Genomic DNA, 24,528 nt, shown 5'->3' with positions numbered 1-24,528 from the left:
CATTAATTTAACCTTAGCCCAAAACCTTGGAGCCAAATTTCTAACATCCAGTATTCTTTTCAATACCCGAATCTCACATCTACCCACTGTAATAGCCTAAACAAGCTGTATCCAGCCATAACCATAATCCCAGATATAATCGCATAACATACTACACAACTTGCATACTCGTAACACCATTTTTGATCATATTAACTACTCCAAAGTAATCCGGTAATAGTATTAAACCCCATATCAATCAAAACCTCGTTTTAAAACTTTCGCACACTACTGATAATGAAAGAAACACGCGAAATCTTATAACATCTTATCTGATCGACAAGTCATGGAGCTCTCCTACCCCAACCAGAACCATAATTACTTTCTAAGCCGACTTTAAGTATTATCCTCCCAATATATCGTAATCAAACCTGATAGTACCCATTCTAGGTCCAATGACCTTATATTATTAAACATAACTATCCCATTGACATGCCACACCAATACAACTCAATCCACAACTGCGCAACCTTGTACCCAAAATGGAAGATGTCTCAAAGTAGAGAACCGTATTGTAAGTTAAACAAGCATCACCACAATTGTAATGCTATACGCTCATTATATATAGTAGAACCAAGATACACAAATTTAATAACAGTAACCCGCTTTTCTAGAGATCACATTAACATCACTCGCACGGACAACTCACGTACTATAGTATCAATATCTGGACCCACACGGACAACTCACGTGTCAATAATATAAATATCTAGACCCGTACGGATAACTCACGTGCTAATAATATCAGTATATGGATCCGTATGGACAACTCACGTGCCAATAACCTAGTCTGCCCGGCATGGTCGCATGCCTCTAATCCAAGCATATCATACTGGAGCAATCAAATAAGTACACATGAACCATTATAACTGATCACAACTCCAGCATTCGAATGACTATCACATCCTACATGCACGATCATCCCACCCGGAATATTTTTATAATTCTTCCGTGCCACATATCAATAATTTAAATATCAACAGTCTATCAACCAGGAGAGCACCGCAATACCAATGAACATCCGTAAATTAAAACACAATGCCCCTTTCAACCGCGCACCCTTCTCAGGGATTGCCGAGCAACTATAACATTCATCTAAATATATAACACTGACCATTCTATCTAGAATTCGTGATTTTCCTTTCAAGAATGAACTGCCATCTTATACATATAAATCTAAATCCCGCACACCACATCACATCTATCATGCCATCATGTGAAAAGCACAAGAATCTCATTATCAACTCTGGATCACCAGCAAATTACATATCCGGTTAGTTAGAAGCCTTTATCTTTCTTGCTTCCAAGAGGAAATCACAATACACAATACGTTTTCCACACTAGTAGAAAATATCCGGTTCAAACCATGGTAAAAACCATCGAGAACATTTTAAAATCCATATGCACATAACCAAGCTATTAGAACTAAATTCCTCTAACTCGGCCAAACCACGTAGGTCACCAAAACCCAAGAATATTGTCACCAAAATATCTGTAGAGTACCACATCATAATTACCCCTATAAATACTACAACCAAAATACCCACTCTAAAAAATACCTTATTTGAGTCTAAGGCCATTTCATTCACCTTTCTGATACCGAAATATAAAATCCATAATAATATACAAAATGCCACAAGCCTCAACACCATCCAACTTAAATATCATATTTTAGCCATAAACAAATCCGCCAAAAATTCTCAATTGTTACATATTAATCTCGAATTCATTAGAACTTTCCCGAGAGTCACCCCCTTTGTTCAAATCCACATTACACCGCCCAAATGGGCCAAAAGACACGTACCTCATTAACACAACAATACTAAAAGAAGTAACTCTACTTTAATACTACCTATTAAATTCATACTCCGTGCGCACTACATCATTCACAAAAAAATAATTCACTCGTCCCATGATTTTTATAGACTCATAAAGCGCAATATAACCTGTATCCAGAAATTTTCTTACTCGAGTCATTCTCGAACTCCACCTCTACAAGTCACCACTGATTCCCAAGTATACTTCAGACCAAAACAAAAGAATTTGAACATAACCATGAATTGAATTGTCAATAGCAGGCTCCCCCACTTGGTTCAAAGCCATAGATTAAAATACTTGATAACTCACAATACCCATACTTTATTACTGCCTTAATATTGCAGTCAGTTCAATGAAAATTCTTCTCAAGCTCAAGACACACCAACCATAAAATACCTCAATCATCCGCTAATCTCGCATTCATTCTCTTAACACTCAAGTCAGCTTTCTCAACCAGATTCAAATTCAAGTTTCAACACATACACCCCGCTGGCAGAAAAGAAACTCTCTATTCACATCATAAGGAACACACCTACATAAATTATGCCGCAGGAGATAACTTACCTGTTTAGTCTCAAATTGGCATCTTGTTATACCCTTTCGCAGCCACAATTGCTATGAAATCACTGAATCTTTCTGAGTTCAAACTCATTGACCACACACAAGAATTTAATTTACCCAAAAATTTAACAACGTGAAAGATCTTTCAAAACATTCACACTCGTAGGGACATTACCGGACATATGGGTCCAAATGTACAAGTTACAACTGAAGCCAGGGGCGAAGCTACGTTCCTCCAAGGGTGGTCAACTGACCACCCTTCGCCGGAAAATTATACTCTGTATAAGGTAAAATATTACTTGTTATTGATTAAAAATAGACTTTGAACACCCTTACATAGCCCACTGGCAAAGGTTTGAATACCCTTGTTGAATTTCCTGGCTTCGCCACTGACTGAAGCTACCGAGCCTAAGTTGTGGTCTAAACCTGGCCTCAAGTCCTCCAGATTGGCCCATCACCAGAACACGGAATACACATCTCAAACATCACTCATGGAATCACAAGCTAGCGATGCACAACTGATACCGAGCGCTCATATGCGCATACGAAATGCGTGGAAGGAATTCAAAGAGTTATGTTTCAAGCTGAATCAATTTCGCACGATAGAATACAAGAAAGTGAAAAATTCCTAAGGGTTCGACAGCCTTTCGAAGATAGGTACAGACGTCTCCATACCGATCCGCAAGGCTCTACTAAACCTGCTCATGACTCGTGAGACCTATGTCACCTAAGGCTCTAATACCAACTTGTCATGACCCAAAATCTCACCTGTCGTGATAGCGCCTATCTCAATACTAGGCAAGCCGACAATCTCAATAAACCATCATATCCTTAAATTTGAAAACATGATAATTAAATTCAGCTGAAGAAAATCTCAAAAATACAAATATAACACTCCCAAACCCCGGTGTCACTGAGTACATGAGCATCTAATTGAATATAAGGTCTAACTGATAAAAATCACTGTCTCAAATATAAAACAGTACAATAACTAAACAGGGAGGGAATCAAGTCTGCGATCGTCAAGCAGCTACCTTGATAGTCTCCAACGGAAATAACTCTGAATTCTAGTAGTCGTCGTATCCGGGAGCACCTGAATCTGCACACGAGATGCAAAGTGTAGTATAAGTACAACTAACTCAATAAGTAACAAGATTAACCTCTGGGCTGAAAGCAATGACAAGCTTCGCAGGTACAGTCTAGTATAAATAATGGTACAAAATGCAAACATGCTTTCAATTTTAATAGTTAAACTCAGTACAAGTGAAATAGATCAATACTGCATGATATGAGGAATACGACATCTCAGTAGAAAGACCTCAAGTAAATACTAGTCACCAATTATTCGGTCACTCAGTACTGTTTATGGCCAATCCAGCCCAGGGGTGTTCCAACCTGTATATATATATATACATCGACTGACAGTCAGTCACTCAGTACCGTATAAGGCCAATCCATCCCTGAGATAATTTATCCCCAAATGCAAATGATACGGACAAGATTCATATCCTGGTAAATTCATTACAATATAAATAAGTAAGGCAAGTTCATGCCCTGGGAAAATCCATCCTGAATATATATATATATATATATATATATATATATATATATATATATATATATATATATAAATCCAACATAAGTAAGGCAAGTCCATGCCCCGGGGAAGTCCATCCCGAATATATATAATCATCTACGCTCACTGGGGGTGTGTACAGACTCCGGAGGGGCTCCTTCAGCCCAAGTGCTATAAATCAACTGCGCTCACTGAGGGTGTGTGCAGACTCTCGGAGAGGCTCCTTCAGCCCAAGCGCTATATAAAGCCGATATGGCCTAATGCAGGCGAGCAGTCCCGATCCGTATAATGATAAAGCCAATAAGGCCTGCTGTAGGTGAGCAGTCCCGATCCATTTAATAATAAAGCCAATAAGGCTTGCTGCAGGCGGGTAGCCCCGATCCATATAATAATAATGTATAAAGCCATTATGGCCTGCTGCGTCGCGCAGCTCAATCCTATAAATATCCTCACAATGGATAAATATTACTGAGTGTGAAATGTATATTTTTTTGAACAATTAATTCAATAGCAACACGACCCCAAGGGTCCCAAAAATATTGGCACGTAGCCTAAACATGATCTTTAATATGAGCTTACAACTGCACAGGATTTATTCAAGACACAATTTATATGGTGCACGTCCACATGCTCGTCACCTATCTTGTGTGTCACTTCCAAACAATTTATATCATACTAAATTCGGGGATTCATACCCTCAGAACCAAGTTTAGAAGTGTTGCTTACCTTAAACCATGAAATTCTTTATTCTTCTAGTGTTTTCGCAATTGCCATAAATGATTCGCAATTGCAAATGAATATTACCACACCAGAAACCAACAAACTCAAACTTCTCCGAAATGATCTGAAACCACCCTGAAATTCATCCGGAACCTCCTGGACACAAACCATATATGAATTTCAATCATAAAACATGCTACGGACCTGCTCGCATACTCAAAACACTGAAAAGAGATCGTCTTGACCCGATATTGACCATGGTCAAACTCCCATATTTCTTAACTTTACTAGTCTCTCAACCAATTATCCAAAAATACAACAAAGCCTCCCAGACCCGTCAAATCATACCAACAAGTCCTAAAATATCATACAAACTTAGTTGAAACCTCAAATCACACAAAACAACGCTAAAACCACGAATCATACCCCAATTCAAGCTTAAGGAACTTAAGAATTTTCAACTTCTACATTCGATGCCGAAACCTATTAAATCAAGTCCGATTGACCTCAAATTTTGCACACAAGTCATAAATGACATAACGGAATTATAAAAATTTTCAGAACTAGATTCTGACTCGGATATCAAAAAGTTAACCCCCGCGTAAAACTTCCCAAAAATTTACTTTTCGCCATTTCAAGCTAAATTTCACTACGGACTTCCAAATAATTTTCCGAACACGCTCATAAGTCCAAAATCACTATACGGAGCTATTGGAATCATCAAAACTCCATTCCAGGATCGTTTACATATTATTTTAACTTAAACTTTAAACCTTAGAACTAAGTGTTCCAATTCATTCCAAAAAGTCACCGGATCCGAACCAATTAACCCTATAAGTCATAAAATAATTGTAAAGTATAAATTGAGCAGTAAATGAGAAAATGGGACTGTAATACCCAAAATGACCGGCTAGGTCGTTATATTTTTTTTTTTATGTTGTAGTTTGGGGGTGTGACCTCTCTCGCCTAGGTGATGCGCTGGGCATCGTGTCCACACCTACCGTCTCACAACTTTCGTTGATAACATTTAAGATGCTGGTCGGGAAGCCATTTGCTATTCTTGTCCTTTTCTCTTGGTTACCTGCCATGTAGGATTTTGTACACCTAAAGAAAGGAGATCTCGAGATTTTTTGACGTTAGTGACCTGTGTTGATTGTAGATCTAGAGGAAACTAAAAATTTAACTAAGAAATCCCCACAAACGGTGCCAAATTATTTGACAAGAAAATATAAATCTTGGTTCAAATAATTAAATTTATGTGAATAGAGATTAATCGTAGCTAATAATAATATCCTTAGATTGGGTTCTTAAAGAAACAATAAATACCACGCAAATGTGAATGGTCAATAAGTGATGTGTAATAAATATTTCACAAATCAGAAATAATAGTGTTGCATTTAATAAAAATGAATAACAATAAATGACATTTAAGTAAATAGAGGGAATGAGTCACCCAAGAAAAGATGAAATAAATGGATGTTCTTCCTCACAATGATTAATGATAGACAATCCCTTGAATATTCGAGTTATTCTCGGATCTAGTGAAAAAGTGTGGGCAAGAATCTCAGTGAAAATGTGATATTTGTATCTTAGCAAGTGAGAGCCGAATCTTTAACTCAAAGTGTGTTATTTACAAATGAATATCGCATGTCCCTTATCATTGCCTCTTTTTCTATTTATATGAGATATGTTCCTAACAAACCCTAATAGTACAAGTGCAGAGAATATCCACTAGAATATTGTCTTTAGTATCCTATCTTGAAAACTAGCTGTTACAACTCTGTCAACGATACTCAACCTCGACCTCGGCCCTTATTGACACCTCGACTACAACTCTCATTGACTCTTCGACCACAGACTTCGCTACTTCTCGGGCAATTTCGACAAAATGACGACTTGGAAACTCTTTCCTTAGTATTATTTTGACTTAAATATTTTAAAAACAAATTTTGGCCCATTCAATTATCACCCTAACAAACTACTACTTTCATGACTAAACCATGTGCGTTAGATTGATAACGATATATACTATATTGGTTAATACTTCAAAAATAAATTGATAAACAAATATGACAAAACAATAGTCTGAAAGTACTTTCAATTGTGAAAGCATATCCTGTATTTAGATGATCTACTTTTTTTGTCAAAGAAAACTAATATTAGTATTATTGAGGCTAAGAGACATAACTTGATTATTTAGGGTACATAGTACCTAGACAATCATCTTCATAAAAAAGATAATAAAACAAAAAAAGAGTACATCATAAATTATTAAGCAAGCAAAAACTTTTCATATTCAAGTATTGGAGATTAGGAAATATATAGTAGTAATTTTCTTACAATTTGTTTCAGTTTCTATTAGTAGCAGATTTTCCTTTTTAATTTTTAAGCCATGTTTTAGTGCGATAATTTCAGCATGCTTCATTAGTCCTAAAAGCCAACACGAAAAAAACCTCTTTTTCTTTCTCGAAAAGTCACAAATACAAAACAAAAATCTCAAAAGAAAATGATAAAGAACTTACAAAAAGAAAAGAAAAAAGGAACCGTTTACTTGTTTGATAACACGTAAGCCTCACGCATGGACCACCCCTTTGTTAGAATTTAGGTGGCACTTATCTTTCGAGTTTCATAAATATTGCTTTTATTTCACCACTTTGTAAATATTGGTTGCAAACTCATATTGAGTTACTAGAAAAAAAAAAAAAAAAATCCTTTTTGAACTATTATTTTCGAAGACCTCTAAGCTAAATTTTTGAAATTTCTTAAAAGGAAAAGGTAATCCGGTACACTAACTCCCGCTATATGCGGGTCCGGCGAACACCGAACCACAAGACGCTATTGTACGTAGTCTTATTCTACATTTTTGCAAATGGTTATTTTCACGGCTCGAACCAGTGACTTTCTTATCACATGACAGCAACTTTACCAGTTACGCCAAGACTCCCTAAAAAAATTTCTTAAAACTCAAAAAAATAATTTTAAAAGTTTTTTATTTTTCTTAGGATTTAAAATTTTAATTAGTATAACATTTTTAAAAAAATACTTTTTACTTAGAAAACATATAAAAGATACACTTTCTTAAGATTTCGAAAATTAAATTTCGAAATACTTGGGGACGGATTCTAGGACCCCACGCCCCCAAAACAAAATCTCGCAGCCCGAGGCTATCTTCAGAAATACTCGGAAACGACGTCGTCGTCTCCTAACGGCACCGTATTGACCGCACGTCTCGTGCCAATAAATATCTCCTTGCACTGTCACTTCCCTTCACACTCGCAATCTCAGCTCTGATTATAGTTTTCATTGCTCAACGGAGACTTCTAGATCTTCTACGAAATGGCTAAAGATCCAGTTCGCGTTCTCGTTACCGGTGCCGCCGGTAATTGATCTAATCTTAAAGCTTATTTTCTGTTTTCTTTTTGTTTTTATGGCTTAGATCTGCTACTGTTTTACTTTATTTTGACTTGAGGTTCGATTGATGTTTAGTATTGATGCTTATCGGATTTAATCACGGATCTACTTGCTTACTGTTAGTGCTTTTGATTTAACTCCTGATCTTTTTGATCCTTTGTTAATTTATTTGCGATTGTGTTTTCCTATATGTGGTGTGAAGTTAATACTCCACCCGTTCCAAAAAGAGTCAATTTTGACTCGGCTAAAATAGAAAATGGTAAATAGCATCAAATAAAATAGTCAAATTTGACTCCCTCAAGGAAATGAATCAACAACATCGTCTCCTATGTATTTTGTACTCCCTTTAAGAAAATATTAATTAAGTTTATTTAATTAAATTACCCTTATTAATGTTATAAGTTATTTCAATTAATATTCTCACTTACAAAATTCAAATATGTTAACAGAAGCAATGGTTTGAAATTAAAAAGTTTTAATTTAAGCTTAGTAATTGAATCCAACTAATAATTGGAGCTAGAATGTTTTAACATTAATATTTCCCATTTCTTTTCCTTTTTACTTGTCCAGTATGTTATTAATAGATTTATCTTTTTACATGTCTTCTTTAGTAAATCAAAAGCGAATTAATTAATTTTTTCCATTTTTACCCTTATGAAGTAACTATGTCCAAACTTACTGAAGTGTTAGTAGTGAAATTAGATTTCCAAAGCATATTAATTGCAATGTGCAACTTAAACAGCTCCGATTTTCCAAGCTGACGTAACAATACTATGGAGTAGTATCTTGTCTCCACTGTATAAATTACTTTTACTATGGAGTACTATGATGCATGTGGGTTGAGTTATTCCCATCCCAAGTGGTGCCCCGATTCAGCCTGGTCGGTCAGGAAGAGAAGAGATTCACCTGGAGACTATTTCTATTCAAGAATCTATTTCTATGTTAGCTAGTGGAAGCGGCCTTCCCTATGGTAGTCCTGCCGTGGCCTCTAAATGGCCGTCCCATCACTTGGTGCTCCCATAGGACCAATATCCATCATAAAAAAGCAATTTATATACTGGATCCAAAATGGGAGGTTGTTGTAGGTGCCCATTGCAATTACAAATAAGTTGGGTAAATGGCTTGGGAAATAGTCACTTAATAATAAGGGTAAAATTGAGTACAAATTAGTCTCTCTTGATTTGCTGAAGTGGATAAGTAAAATAAAAAATCTATTTTTAGTGTACTGGACAAGTAAAAAGGAATGGAGGGAGTATTAATGTTTGAAAGATTGTGGCTCCAATTACAAAGATTCTATTTGCAACATTTGGTTTCAAATCATTGCTTCTGTTACTAGAATTGAGATTTAAAATTATAGTATTAATAGAGATTAATAAGGGTAATCTAGTAAAATAAATACTTAATTAATATTTTCTTAAGGGGTGTGCAAAATGCATATTGGGCAAGTAAAACAGAGCAGGGTAAGTATGACTTTGTTTACGTTAGTTGATTCATTTCCTTTAGGTGACGTATTTGTTGTTTCACCACTTGGTCTTAACTGTGTTGACTGGTGATGTTAATTATATTTAAAAGATAGCCTATTTTCTAGTTTTTGCCTATGATTCTGATGATCAGAAATTTTGCTAATTTATTTCACTATTTTGTTTTTCCGAGAACTTTGTAGATTCCGAAACTATCAATTATATCTGAATAAACAGGTCTAAATGAAACAAATTGGTTTTTCACTATTCTCGACACCATGCCCAACTACACCCAAGGGTGTGGTCTAGTGGTCAATGAAGTGGATAAGATCCATGAGGTCTCAGGCCCAGTGGAGGCAAAATACACTAGGTGATTTTTTCCCATCTATCCAAGCCTTGGTGGATAGAGTTACCTGGTACCTGTTGCTGGTGGGAGGTAGTAGGTATCCCGTGAAATTAGTCGAGGTATGCGCAAGCTGGTCCGGACACTACGCTTATAAAAAAAACACCATGCCCAGCTAGTTTGAGATTGAGGTGTAGTTTTTATTGATGTAGCATGATTGAGTTGATGTGTTTGTTATGCTTATGATTCAGAAATGAAAAACCAACATGTAATAATATTATTATGTCATGCAAATTTATGGATTCATGGTCTGGAAAAGCATCTCATGTGTTAGATAAGTATGAAGAATGGCTAGTTAGGTACTTTCCCAAAATCTATTTTCAAGGATTTAAGACTTTTTTCTAAAGTTGGATTTTTTTTTTGAAGTTTTTATTGGTTTTAAAATTGGGAGTAAATTGGAATGTTGTGTTAACGGGATAATGTTTGTTTCTGTTTTCTAGGACAAATTGGATATGCTTTGGTGCCAATGATTGCCAGGGGAGTGATGTTGGGTGCAGATCAGCCTGTAATTCTCCACATGTTGGATATTCCACCTGCCGCAGAGGCATTGAATGGAGTGAAGATGGAATTAGTGGATGCTGCCTTCCCTCTTCTTAAGGGTTGGTACCCTTGCTTCGTGTAACTTTAATGCTTTGCCGTTTTATTACTTGTCGGAAATAAACATGGGCTAAATGGTATGTTTTGCTATGTATGTGGCAGGTGTTGTTGCCACAACTGATGCTGTTGAAGCATGCACTGGTGTCAATGTTGCCGTCATGGTTGGAGGTTTCCCCAGGAAAGAAGGCATGGAGAGAAAAGATGTGATGTCCAAGAATGTTTCTATTTACAAGTCCCAGGCTTCTGCTCTGGAGAAGCATGCAGCTCCCAACTGCAAGGTCGGGTAAAGTATATAGATCTGTGTTTAGATTGTCTTGTATGTTAACTTTTCTATCTTATAAATTGCACCTAGTGTTCAGCATTGCATGATATATTTCTAGCTACTGGATAAGATTATTCTTCTATTTGACTGTGGAGGTAATTGATCAATTGGCTGAATAGATCACCTAAGTGAGAATAGTTACGTGGTGCTTATTGTCAACTTGATGTCTTATGTTGTTGATGAAAGTTTCAGAAAATTAGCTGAATAGATATCCTAAGTCAGTGACAGTAGTTTCGCGATGCTTATTGTCAACTTAATGTCTTGTGTCGTTGATCAAAGTTTCCGAGCAAATAATCACAATATGTATGGAACATGCTTGTGATTTTCATCTTCTGTGTTACTTGCATAAGTTCATTCTGCTACAAAATGACTGTTTTTATTGCCTTCTGTTTGTGTCAATGGATGTATTGATAACTTGTTTCAGGATTTCCATGTGAGTATGTTATGCAACTTCATTCCGTTTGAGGTATTAAAAGTTTTGCCTTTTTGTCTCTTCCAGGTGTTGGTCGTTGCTAACCCTGCCAATACAAATGCATTGATCTTGAAAGAATATGCACCATCCATTCCTGAGAAGAACATTACCTGTCTCACAAGGTTGGACCATAACAGGGCCCTAGGTCAAATCTCAGAGAGACTGAATGTTCAAGTGAGCGATGTTAAAAATGTCATCATTTGGGGAAACCACTCATCATCACAGTACCCAGATGTCAACCATGCAACAGTTGCAACACCAGCTGGAGATAAGCCAGTCCGTGAACTTGTGGCTGATGATGCATGGTATAATCAATCAGTGACTGGTTGTGAACTGATTAGCACTTTCTTTTTCCCTGCTTGCGTTTTAACTGATAATTGTATTCCTTTTATTTAGGTTGAATGGTGAGTTCATTTCTACTGTACAGCAGAGGGGTGCTGCCATTATTAAGGCTAGAAAGCTTTCTAGTGCCCTTTCCGCTGCTAGTTCTGCTTGTGATCACATACGTGATTGGGTTCTTGGAACTCCAGAGGTAGAGTTTTTAACTTTGGGGCCTTGTTGTATATAAAATAAAGGAATTATTTGTGCAGATATTTGGTAGGTTTAAATCGAAAGTAGTGCTTGTCTCATTTCTTTCTCTAACCAAATGTTGCAGGGAACTTGGGTTTCTATGGGTGTTTACTCTGATGGGTCATACAATGTCCCAGCTGGGCTTATTTATTCCTTCCCAGTTACATGCAAAAATGGAGAATGGTGTGTTGTTCAAGGTTAGTGAAAGCATTTAGTTACATTCGTTGGCATGGCTTAATAAAGGATGCGAACCATGTCTGAAGTTTTAGTTTTAGATGTTACCTAATGATTTGTCTGAAAGATTTCTCTCCCAATATATTGCAAGTTGAATTTTGCAATTCAGATATTACTTATCTGGTTTGTAATAAAACTGAGTTGTTCCTTCTGCATCTTATTTGCCTTCTTGATGTTTTTACATGTTGTATTCATGTTAGATTTCTCTCCTTTTCTTTTATTAGTTTCTTTTTTTTGTTAGTGTTGAACCTTGGGGTCTGAAGGTTCCTTATTGCTCTCCCTTTCTCTCTTTAGATAACGCTTATGTGGGAGTATTTTGTTCCCTTGGTGGTAATATAAATTTTGTAAAGTTGGCTGTGACAGGGTCTTATGTATTTTATTTGTTGGTGTGCCCAGGTCTTCCAATTGATGAGTTCTCAAGAAAGAAGTTGGACGCAACAGCTGAGGAACTATCCGAGGAAAAAGCATTGGCATACTCCTGCCTTACTTAAATTGCCTTTTCAACATATGGGGAGTGGAGTGTATGCGATAATAGAAGTGGCTTCAGTTTTGAATAAGGCCATTGTTGATTCTCGAGGAAAGTGATAATTGGGGACGTTGCGTCGTCAGTTGTTTACTCTTTAATTCTACTCTATTTTTATTTCAATGTTTTGAAATATAACTGATATTTTCATGAATAATTAGCATTTTGTGTTGTCCCTAAGATGATATTTTCTGTCATTGCTTTTGCTCATCATTTAAAACATCTTGGAGTATACATCATTGCTTGTGGCTTCTTGGGATATACTTCCACCTCTACCTTTGAGATAGCATGGACTCCACTTGTTCTATCATTTTTGGGATTACACGGGGTCCGTTGTTGTTGCATGGAGTTAACCTTCTATTTTCACCTCATTGCCTTTGAATGGCTTCAAATGCATTTTTCAGCCAAATTTCCATTTATTTTGATGTTTGCCGATTAGGGGTTGGGTAGTGGAATGACTAGGCAAATATTGGATCAAAATGCCTGAGTTAGAGCAATGCATTTAGCAACTGTCATATCAAATCTTAATTCGAGCGCGTTGTTTGCAATGGAATGTTGAAATATATTCTTAATTGCTATAAGAAAAATTAAATTATGGTGGATGTTCTAACTTGATCTTCTCAGATGCTTAATGACATGTTCAATGACATATTTTTATGCTTAATGACATGTTTAATGATATATTTTTCTTCACTTTTTATGCCTATATAAAGGTCTTGTAATAGATAAGAAAATACACACAATTGAAGAAGAAAATCTTTTTCTTCTCTCTATCTCCATTTCTTGTTTGTGTTTTACTAAATTACTTTTATTTCATAACATGTGTTGTTCATGTTTTATTAAATTACTCTTATTTTATAACACGTTATCAGCACGAATTGCTCATTTCATTTCATGATCTTCTACGTCAAGACTATGTAAATTATAAGCAGACAATGAGATCAAAGTACAATGAAAAATGTCTTGGATGATAATACAAAGGTAAGTTTTACATCCATCTAAACTCATTCATACTTTCATATCTTTGCATTAACTTTATGTGCAGTGTTTAGTTAAAATATTTTTTTTCAATTGTATCGAGTGAAATAAAGAACTGGAAAGGTATGTCTTTATTTGCTACATCTCTTATAGGATAAAGATAATATTTCAGCTTATATATATGTTCTGACCATTTACATACTATGATATACAATTATTAAGGTAATTTAATAATAATATTTTTACTATCACATGATGTATTTCATTGAAAGCAAAATTATCAAATATGTAGGCGATTTTACAATACCTTGCAAATTTGGCATTCGAATATACAATCAATATAAACTCATTATAGTTATAATTTATAATAGTCACAGTTATGCATTAAGCCTTAAATATTTTTGCTAGAAACATAAGGCTCATTCCTCCATATTGGATTTTTTTGGTGAAGTTCTTATAGTCTTTTAAATATAAGTGGTTATAGGTTATCTGCACCTTTCCCCTAATTAATTTATTAAAATATAAAAATGATTGTATCATTTTAAAAAAAAATGGCATATATCCTAACTAGCATTTTTGTTGCAGAGGAACTGTTTCAAGATTAAAATAGTTATATATGTCTTCTTGAAAGTTAATTTACTTATGCCTATAATTATGAAGTAATAATATTTTAAAGGCTCGAGTGCGAGTCCTAGTGAATTTTAGCATATTATGCTAAAGATTGAGGGTAAGACGATGGGTTCAAGTCCCAACGCACTATGTTGATGAAAAGACATTGGATTCAAGTTCCAACGCATTATGGCCTAGCATGCCTTTATATGGGTAAGGCAGCATGGCATTGGGTTTGAGTGTTAATGCACCATATTGATAATAATAATAATAATAACTAAAGAAAAAATAATGTTTTTTTTCATGAAAAAGCATGAAACTTGTCCCACTTGATTTGTTCCATTCTTGAAGTGAATGTGATAGCAATTCATGATAAGTCTAAATAAAGACAAGTGGTTGACCAATGAATGCGAGCGTGCGAAGGGCCAAAATAATAATAGTTATCACTATGGTAATTATAAAAAGAGAGAACAAGACAATGTTTACCATCAAATTGGTAGGAAAAAAATAAAATAAAGCACATTGTATTATTATACTCAATTCTTTGAAGAGAATGTGACTTGTGATAAACATTGAGAATGCATACTCATTCGTGAAAGTGAATGTGAAAATATATATGTGATAAAGATTATGCATAATAATGTACTTGTGCATGGTTGGATAAATACTACAACTCACCTCTAAGGAAGGTTTGAGACAAAGAAAGATAATGAATATTACTGTGTAGTTACATGAATATATCATTGGTCGCATACATGTGATACGTCAAAAATATTTTGTCAAGCCTTATGAAAGTTATTAAAAGCAAAATTAAACAAGAAATTATTTTGCTTATGATGATTTTGAACATGACAATTATTATGATATGATTCTCTTTGTGAAGGAGACATTCATTATATGGATGGTATGACAAAAGATCTTATAGTACAAAAGCAGTTAAGAGCTCTGAAAAAACTAATTTGTTACTACCCGGATGAATGAAATTGTTCATGACATTAATTTTGTAGTAAGTTTCAAAAGAAACATTTTGATTTACAAATATATTAGCCAAAGTGGTTGGCATATTGAGACTATAAATGAAAAGAAGATTGAATATCTTTATATTACTATAATCATACTGGGTAAATATGAAAGGTTACCTGACTTTTCTTCTATTTGTACTACACAAGTATAAGCATGATGATGCAATCACAAGCCACAAGTAAACTAGAGGTTTACTGAAATAAATATTGGTTGGCATGACCGGTTGACCATCTCGGTTCAATTATGTTGCGAAAAATTAATTGAGAATTACATTGGCATATATTGAAGAAATATAAGATTCTTCAAGAATTATCTTCTGCTGCTTATTCTCATGATATACAAGTTAAGGTTGGGATTGAATCCCTTGATTTATGGAACGAATAAAAGGTGATAAATATATGGGCTCAGTCACCTTCCATGTGGACCGTTTACTATTATATGATTTTAATAGATGCATCTATTCTATGGTCACATGTGCATTTATTATCAACTTGCAGTTTGGCTTTTGCAAGATTGATTGCTCATATTATTATAGTACAGTTCCGGGATATAAATTATGATGATTTATCTTGATAATACTGGTTTAAATCCAAGTTGGTGTAACAGAAATTGTATGCCTCCAATTATATCTAAACCATTGGTTATGAGAACAAAACTACCAAAATAAAATTTGGTATGTGATGTATTATTTAATATACAACAACACTTGTACGCGCATCTAACCAAGTTATGATAAGTTCTCCCTATCACAATCGGTTCAGGGTCAGGAACCAAATAATTTCTATCTAGAAATATGAATGTGTTATATGATTTAATTGTTCCACCACAATGCACAAAGATGGATCCCCAAATAAGGATAGGGATATGTGTTGGTGATCCCAATAATAGGGGGAAAATGGGCAGCTGAAAAAATAATGCATGTAATGAATTATTATGAGTACATCTAGATTTTCGTACGAGAAAATGTGAACTTGAAGTTCAAGTGATAATTCAATTGCAAAATATTGCCAGGCGTATTTTCTGACTCAAAACTAAATGTCATATTCAACTGCTAATACTCCAAATAAAAGAAAGTTCATAATGAATAGAGTCTATGGCATACATGAAGTATAATAGACTAATCGGTTCCAAAGATAAAACTCCTTGAAGAAGGAGCAAATGTTCAAGATGGTCATAATAAGGAGGCAAGTGCTCTAAAAGAGCACCACGACATAACACTTCATAAGACCTCATGGGAGAGGCTCAGGTACCTGAAAATAATAAGATAAAGAGATCTCAATAAATTATGTCTTTATTGGATAATAGTAAAACCGATATAAAATGATCGTCGACGATATTGTTAATATAATGTAGCGCTCCATATTATTAATATTGACGAGGATCTTGAGCTCAAATCTGTCATAAAATTTGGACAGATAAATAATTGGCCAAATAAAAAATACGCAATGAAAATTGATTTCACCTAAAAAATATGAAATTGGACGGATAGTCCCAACACCTGAAAGTATAAAATCAATGGAGGTATAAATATGTTCTTGTGCGAAAAAAAAAAAGGTCAAGTCGATAGACATAAAGACGACTTGTATCACAAGAAGATTTGTAAATATCCTAGCATTGATTATATAGAGACATGTTCTCTTGTGCTGGATGTCGTCATTTCAGGTTTTAATCTGGCAATACAAGAAAAACGTGATATATGTATAATGGAAATCATTGAAGGATTTAAATTGTTCTGAAGCATATTAAAGTTTTCAAGAAATTTATTAAATAAAGCTTCAAAAATCCTTATACGGATTGAAACAATCAGGGCGCATGTGGTATAATCGCCTGAGTGAGTACCTGATGAAAGAAAGGTACAAGAATGATTTAATTTGTCCTTGTGTCTTTATAAAAAAAATCTGGATCTAAATTTGTTATAATCACCGTGTATGTTGATGATTTAAATATCATTGGAACTCCTAGGGAGCTTCCTAAAGCAGTAGACTATTTAAAGAAAGAATTTGAAATGAAAGATCTTGGAAAGATAAAGTTTTGTCTTGGTCTACAAATTGAGTATATGAAACATGAAATTTTTGTCCATCAATCAACATACACTAAAATTATTTTAAAACGATTCTATATGGATAAAGCACATCTATTCCGACTTCATGAAAATAATGAAGAGTTTCTTGGTCCCGAAGTATCATATCTTAGTGCAATTGGTGCACTAATGTATCTTTCTAACATTACAAGGTTTGACATAACTTTTTCAGTTAATGTCTTAACAAGATATAGCTCTGCTCCTACAAGGAGACATTGAAATGGAATCAAACACATATTGCGGTATCTAAAAGGGACTACCGATATGAGATTATTTTATGGCAATGATTGCAGTCCCGATCTTGTTGGTTATGGCGATGCTGGGTATTTATCTAACCCACACAAGGCTCGATCTCAAATAAGCTATGTGTTTACATATGGAGGGACTGCCAGATCTTGGCGATCGATTAAACAATCAATCGTGGCTATTTCATCTAATCATACTGAGATAATTGCTATTCATGAAGCAAGTCGAGAATGTGTATGGTTGAGGTCTATAATACACCTTATTCGAGACAAATGTGGTTTAAAATGTGATAAACTACCTACAATTTTGTATGAAGACAATGTAGCATGCATAGCCCGGTTGAAGGGATGATTCATAAAAGGGGATAGGACAAAGCAAATTTCACCAAAGTTATTTTTCACACATGATCTTCAAAAGAATGGTGATATCAATGTGCAACAGATCCGTTCAAGTGATAATATGGCTGATCTGTTCACCAAATCTCTACCGACGTCAAACTTCAAGAAACTAGTGTACAAGATTGGGATGCGAAGGCTCAAGGATGTGAATTGATACTCTCATCATGAGGAGTTAATACGCGTTGTACTCTTTTTTTCCTTACAAGGTTTTGTCCCACTGGGTTTTTCTTTCAAGGTTTTTAACGAAGCAACCAAAAGGCGTATTTCTAAACATGTGCACTCTTTTTCCTTCACTAGGAATTTTTTCACATAGGTTTTTTGCCTAATAAGGTTTTAACGAGGCACATTATCTATGAACATCCAAGGAAGAGTGTTATAAGAAAAATTAAATTTTGGTGTATGTCTACTCTTCCTCCATGATCTTCTCAAATGCTTAATGACATATTTAATGACATATTTCTATGCTTAATGATATATTCAATGACATATTTTTCTTCACTTTTCATGCCTATACAAAGGTCTTGTAATAGATAAGAAAATACACACAATTGAAGAAGAAAATCTCTTCCTTCTCTCTATCTCCAATTCTTATTCATGTTTTATTAAATTACTTTTATTTCATAACAACATGTCTTGTTCATGTTTTACTAAATTACTTTTATTTTATAACAGTAATATATATGTAATACATGTTTTAGCAGCTCTATATAGAATTATTGCATGTTCTAGAGAAACTGCATTGAGTTAGAACAATTAAAACATTTCCAAGTTAGGGTACGGAAGTAATGAGATGAGCTTGTTATTTATGAAAATAATCTTTAAAAAGGAAAGCAGCAGCGTAACAATTCCTAATCTTTTTTGTAATTTCATCAAGTTCTTGAAAGTCTTAAACCTTCTTAGAGTACCAAATTTCCAATTTACCCAAAAGGGCATAAGAGAAAAAAGGCTCAAATGGCCCTTTATATTTAAGGGTTGGTTTAACTTTGTCTTTTCATATATATAACTCTGAATTAAAATAATCCTTTATCTATGCAAAAGTGGACACTTGTGCCGAGAGTGAAATTTTTAGTGCTACTTATAGTGGAGCGCGATTTATAAATCGTATTTATAATGCGACTTATACATCGCATGCAGAGTTATAATCAAATTTGTGATTGCTACTTATTTTGCAATTAAGCGCATTATATAATGTGATTATTCATAATTTACCAACTGCGATTTATAAGTCACATTTGCCGGTTTCGACCTAATAAAGATTTTCAAACACAGATCTGTTAAAACTTTAACCGAAACATTTGCTGGACCAAATGTGGCCAGTTTTGGCAATGATAGAGGACCATATTTGTTCCTAGATATACAAAACGAACAGGGTTAAACCTACATCTAAAGACAAGGCACTACTTGATTTTTCTTATTTATTAAACTTTTAAGACTCCAGAGTTAAACCGTATTAACTGCAAAGATATTTCTATTGTTATAAATTTTACATCTCTTTTCCAAGAGCTTTATGTCAGTGAAAGTCAATCATGCCTGTGATATGTTAGAATGAATTAACTTGCGATTACCCAATCAAAGTCTAGTCTAAATTTGCCTGGAAATTTTGGAAGCTAAGTACGTACTTTTCTCAACAGGATACTTTGAAGGTGAATTGATAAATCTATTTATGGTTGCTACGGCCTTTGAAATTCTGTCCTATCTCAGCTTGATTTAGCCATAATTGTAACTAGCCATTTTAGCTCAAGATGAGAGCCTTATCAAATCCAAGTGGAGGCAAAAAAAATAAGTGTTTTTTTTCATATGTCCAAGTTTTGATAGACAGAGTAATTCGGTACCTGTGTTTAGTGGCGAAAACAGGATTATCACCAAAGAGAATTTAAAAAATAAAAAAAGTAAATACGCAAAGAAGCTAAGAGCATTCAACACCTAATATATATATATGAAAATTTGTTTAAATCTTATATATACATTATAATCTCCGGCGGTGGAGGTTTACACTAGAAATTCGGCCAAAATCGTCGGTCGGTCAAAAAACCAGCCGAAAAACCGACCGAAGTCGGTCGATTTTTTAAAATATTTTATTTTTCAATTTTTTTCTAAGAAATCGACCAAAGTTGGTCGGGTTTTTTTTTGGCGTAAAAATGCGGTAAACTATACTTTGCATCCCGCAAAATTTATTTTTCAAGAAACCGACCAACTTTGGTCGGTTTTTCATTTAAAATAAATTAAAATAAATATTCAAAAAATCGATCGAAATCGGTCGGTTAATTCGGCCGATCATTTTAAAAACCGACCGATTTCGGTCGCTAATTTTATTTTTTAATAAAACCGACCGACATCGGTTGGTTATTTTCGCGCAAAAATACAATTAAATAGTATAAATGAAATAAAAAACAGTCTTAAAACAAAATGCACCAATGGTCTAGTGATAGAATAGTATTCTGCCACAACACAGAACCCAATTCGATTCCCAAATGGTGATTTTTTATTATATAATTAAAAATACCGACCGACCTCGGTCGGTCTTTTCGGCAAATATTTTTTTGGAATTTAATTGACCAACCAAAATCGGTCAAAAAATACCAACCGAAGTCGGCCGATTGGCTCTACCGACCATACAGTTACCGACCGCCACGAATCGGTCGATTTTCGATCAATTTTTGTCAATTAATGACCAACGTCGATCTGTTTTGGCAGCCCCCCCCCCCCCCTCCTTTTTTTTTTTTTAATAGTGTTAGCTGAACCTCTTTCACCCACCTAGCTCCGCCCTTACCTGTGTTGGTAGGAGATAGCAGCTATCCTATGAAATTAATCAGAAAATAAAGGATATCCCTGGGGGAGGGATAAATTTCCGATATTTAGATTGTTATGCATTTAGAAGGGAGGATGAGAAAAGGATGAAGTGAGTCAATGTAATGAAAGTCATTTTAAATTTCTTGGATATGAAACCAAACGCAGAATTATGTTAGCAAAAAGGAAATGATTTAGAGATGGCAATTGGGGCGGGCGGGGCGGGGCAGGTCAAGCCTTGGCCCACTAAGATTTTGACCCGCCCTGTCCTGTCACATATAGCTTTTTTTCAAAATTTTGACCTACCCCGTCCTACCGCGTTTAGATTCTCTTTCATTTTTTCTCTTTATTTTTTTTTAATTTAAATTAACATGTCACTAAAATTATTTGTTTGACATGAAATAGTTCACATGAAATAGTTCATTTGTATCAGTTGATTAAAATATGATTTTGATCAATATTATAGTATAGTTTATAAAAGAGTAAGTCCCCTTAAATTAATGCTTCAGCCCAAATAAATGGCTTACTGCTTAGGTTCAACTTCTAGTTTGTCAAAATGACATTACGATCAGAATAAAGAAACCTCTATTCTTCATTCCCCCCCCCCCCCCCTTTTGTTGAGAAGCTACTCTATATATAGAATGAGATACCCTGCCCCAATTGCCATCCCTAATGATTCGTTCCATTATGTGAAAATAATGAGCAGTATGATAAGGTACCATTTTAAATTTTGTATGTTAACTTTTAAGAATTTTAACATCGAATTCAATATATTTTTTTAAACTCATGGTTTCAGATCTACCATTCGTTGTAATTTTAATGAATTTTTAAATGTGTAGTTTCTAATCTCAAAAATCCCATAAACTTAGAATATGCACAAAAAGATCAAGACATATAATAATATCTTTTTCAAGACCGAAGTGATCAAAAGATGTTTTTCCCCAAGATCAACTCAATATGGCCTAATGCTTCTTGATAATCTAATACTTTAAGAAAATCTATACAGTGCTCGACTTTAATGGAGATCAAATACATCAAATGAGGTCCGGTCCGTATTATCCTACGTTCGAGAAATAGGCTACTCTAGCCCTCGAATCACTAAATACAATCTAGAGATAAGAATCAATAGAACAAACAGAATTGTACTCAATTAATTACTAAAATTATTTGTCTTTCTAAAAATATGTAGATTATAGCAAATCAGCAAGCTAGAAATCCTACCTTGCATTAAAAAATTATAAGTGTTTAATTCTCATCAAGTCCATTAATTCTAATTTCTTCTCTAATAATGTGGCTACCCACCACGACTAAGAACAATAGCTAGCTAGCCAATCCCATCATTTTGATTTTTGTGCTCATGACTTGCTCCAATTGACTAATAAGTATGATAACTATATATAGTACAGTTTCATTGAAAGAGTAGTCGAAATCATAAATAGTTTTTTAAGAACAAGACAAACCAAAAGACTAAGAACAACGTAGGACTTCACCTAGTATTCGAAAATTAGGGACCACGTTTAGTTGCATTTATTTATTTTTCCAATTTCAAGATTCAATTATAACTAATTCCACGTTGACAAGTTTGGAAGACCACCAAAGCTCTATGTGAGAATTTAAAGATGGCTTTGCGGATAGTAATAAAATCATTACAAAAAAAATAATTAAAATTAGCTATAAACTTCATCGCTAATTTATCGCTAAATCACTTGTAGCTAACATAATTTTTTAATAATTAATTTAATTCTTATTCTTCTAGTAGTGAGTTAAGTCATTTCAGTAGAAATTTTCGCCTCAGTTGCTTTTTATCTTATTTGTGATTAATATGACTAGTAAAAACTCCTTTTTTTTTCTTTCACTTCCTTAATTTCTTTGTTCCTCCTTTTGTTTATTAGTCATATACTGATAGAGTTTTCTCCCTTATGATTCCACGTAATAAATCTTTTCCGACTCTATATTTCATCTCTAATTCTCTATTAAGGAATAGGTTGTCAATATACCGGTAAAAATAAAAAATAAAATGTTATCTTGTAGCATGCATGTTAGTCGTCATATGATGTTGTGCCCATAATTTAATATGATATCGGAGTAGGTAAAGTTTTAAATGTAAAATTTTTATCACTTAGTAATCAATATTTAAGCTACTAGCTAAATGATCATTCACATAATCTATACTATGGAATCGGACTATGGATGAATTACTTATTCTAACTCCAGCCCTGTCTAGAGAGATGCTCAACAAGAAAGGGGAACCAGACTATTAGTGAAGAAATCTGATTAAAATTCTCTTATTGCTATGGTGATTATGATCATATATAGGTGCCACGATTTGAAAAGAGCACGCTCTTCTCACTTTTCTTTCATTTTCGTCACAAAAAATAATATGCCATAATAAGAAGCAGCTGGAAGTACCCGCTTCATGCCCTTGAATTTTTATTCATGAATGAATTGAAAAAGCCAACAGAAAGATTCGATTCTGACTTCGTAGAGCTGGTACTGCTATTGCGAGTCCCTCGCCCTGACATTGGCATTAGCTAAAACTGGTTCTATTACATATGCTCGGAACCATCATCAAATCTTTTACTCTAGCTCCAAAATCCAAAAGAATAATGGAGTTCAAGAATATGATAGTCTAATTAATTAGTATGAATTTTACGTGAAATCGATCTACCATTTTTTTCATTTGTAACAGTAGATATCTGGAATAGGAAAACAACATTAAATAAAAATATAAGAAAACCCTATTTGATTGTCAAAATAGGAACATATATCATCATCAAACCTAGGCTATAGATGGGATAGGTATTTGTGGTTAGCACGTTCGTTTTAGTTGGAGGTCATTTAAAGGTATCAAAGATCAATATTTTAGTGCGAATGTATGGCATAGACTTTATTATGTAGATTAGACGGACCTCAAAATAAATACCGGATATCGACGGCAAAAATCAAAATAATTGCGTTCGAATCATATACCTCGGCCGGGGGAGGGGGGATATTATCAAAATTCAGAAAAATGGAAACTTATACACTAAGGAAACTTTATAGTTTATACAAATCATGTATTTATAAGTTATCCATATAAGCATTTTGTACAATTTTCTAATGCAATATACATAATTAAATTTAAATACAAGCATAAGAGTCACTATACAATTTATATTCTAATTTCGCTCCCTCAATCGACATATGAATGCATGTAGAAATTGTCTCTAAGACGTTTAAACTTATGGAAAACAAGACCTTTGTTAAGAGTACGACACAATTCCAAGGGATTATGAATATTTCTAATTATTTTCGTTCCCAATACTTAATAGCAGTTAATAGATTACTTGTTGTGATTCAAATAATATATATGGTGAAGTATTGCAAACTTAAAAAAAAATAGTCGGGCTCAAATTAATTTAAGATGTTAAGAGAATATATTGCCTCTTTGAGATGAAAAAAATAAATTGACCAAAATAATAGGTAATTTACCGGTGGATTGGTAAAAACACTCACTACCGATTCCCCGTATTGAATTTTTAGTGGGTATTTAATTCTCTCTTTAATAAATCTTATGCATGCTAATTTAAATTAGTCGGATTAGTGCTATCCAAATATTAAATAGTTATATTAAACCAGAAATTAAGAATTGTATTAAACTCAATGTCAACTTCATCATGGAAAATGAAGACAATAGTTTATCCAATTTAAAGAGAATAAGA

General features: G+C 34.2%; 1 protein-coding gene across 1 annotated transcript; it reads left to right on the top strand.

The window, feature by feature from the left end:
- The first annotated feature begins 7,935 nt into the window (after positions 1-7,935).
- On the top strand, positions 7,936-12,886 carry LOC107810010 (malate dehydrogenase-like). The gene is made up of 7 exons (XM_016634728.2): positions 7,936-8,093; positions 10,429-10,587; positions 10,688-10,863; positions 11,407-11,684; positions 11,776-11,911; positions 12,035-12,146; positions 12,580-12,886. The coding sequence occupies exons 1-7, from the start codon at positions 8,051-8,053 to the stop codon at positions 12,672-12,674; spliced, it is 999 nt and encodes a 332-aa protein (XP_016490214.1). The 5' UTR covers positions 7,936-8,050; the 3' UTR covers positions 12,675-12,886.
- Positions 12,887-24,528: the final 11,642 nt, after the last annotated feature.

The sequence above is a fragment of the Nicotiana tabacum genome, chromosome 14, assembly GCF_000715075.1.
Source record: "Nicotiana tabacum cultivar K326 chromosome 14, ASM71507v2, whole genome shotgun sequence".
Lineage (NCBI taxonomy): Eukaryota > Viridiplantae > Streptophyta > Magnoliopsida > Solanales > Solanaceae > Nicotiana > Nicotiana tabacum.
This window is presented reverse-complemented; position numbering and strand designations above follow the sequence as displayed.

Excerpts from the sequence above, each read along its gene's own strand:
- LOC107810010 (XM_016634728.2), top strand. The coding sequence starts at position 8,051 with ATGGCTAAAGATCCAGTTCGCGTTCTCGTTACCGGTGCCGCCG. Across the intron at positions 11,912-12,034 it reads GGGTTCTTGGAACTCCAGAG|GGAACTTGGGTTTCTATGGG; the intron begins GTAGAGTTTTTA and ends CAAATGTTGCAG. Across the intron at positions 12,147-12,579 it reads AGAATGGTGTGTTGTTCAAG|GTCTTCCAATTGATGAGTTC; the intron begins GTTAGTGAAAGC and ends TGGTGTGCCCAG.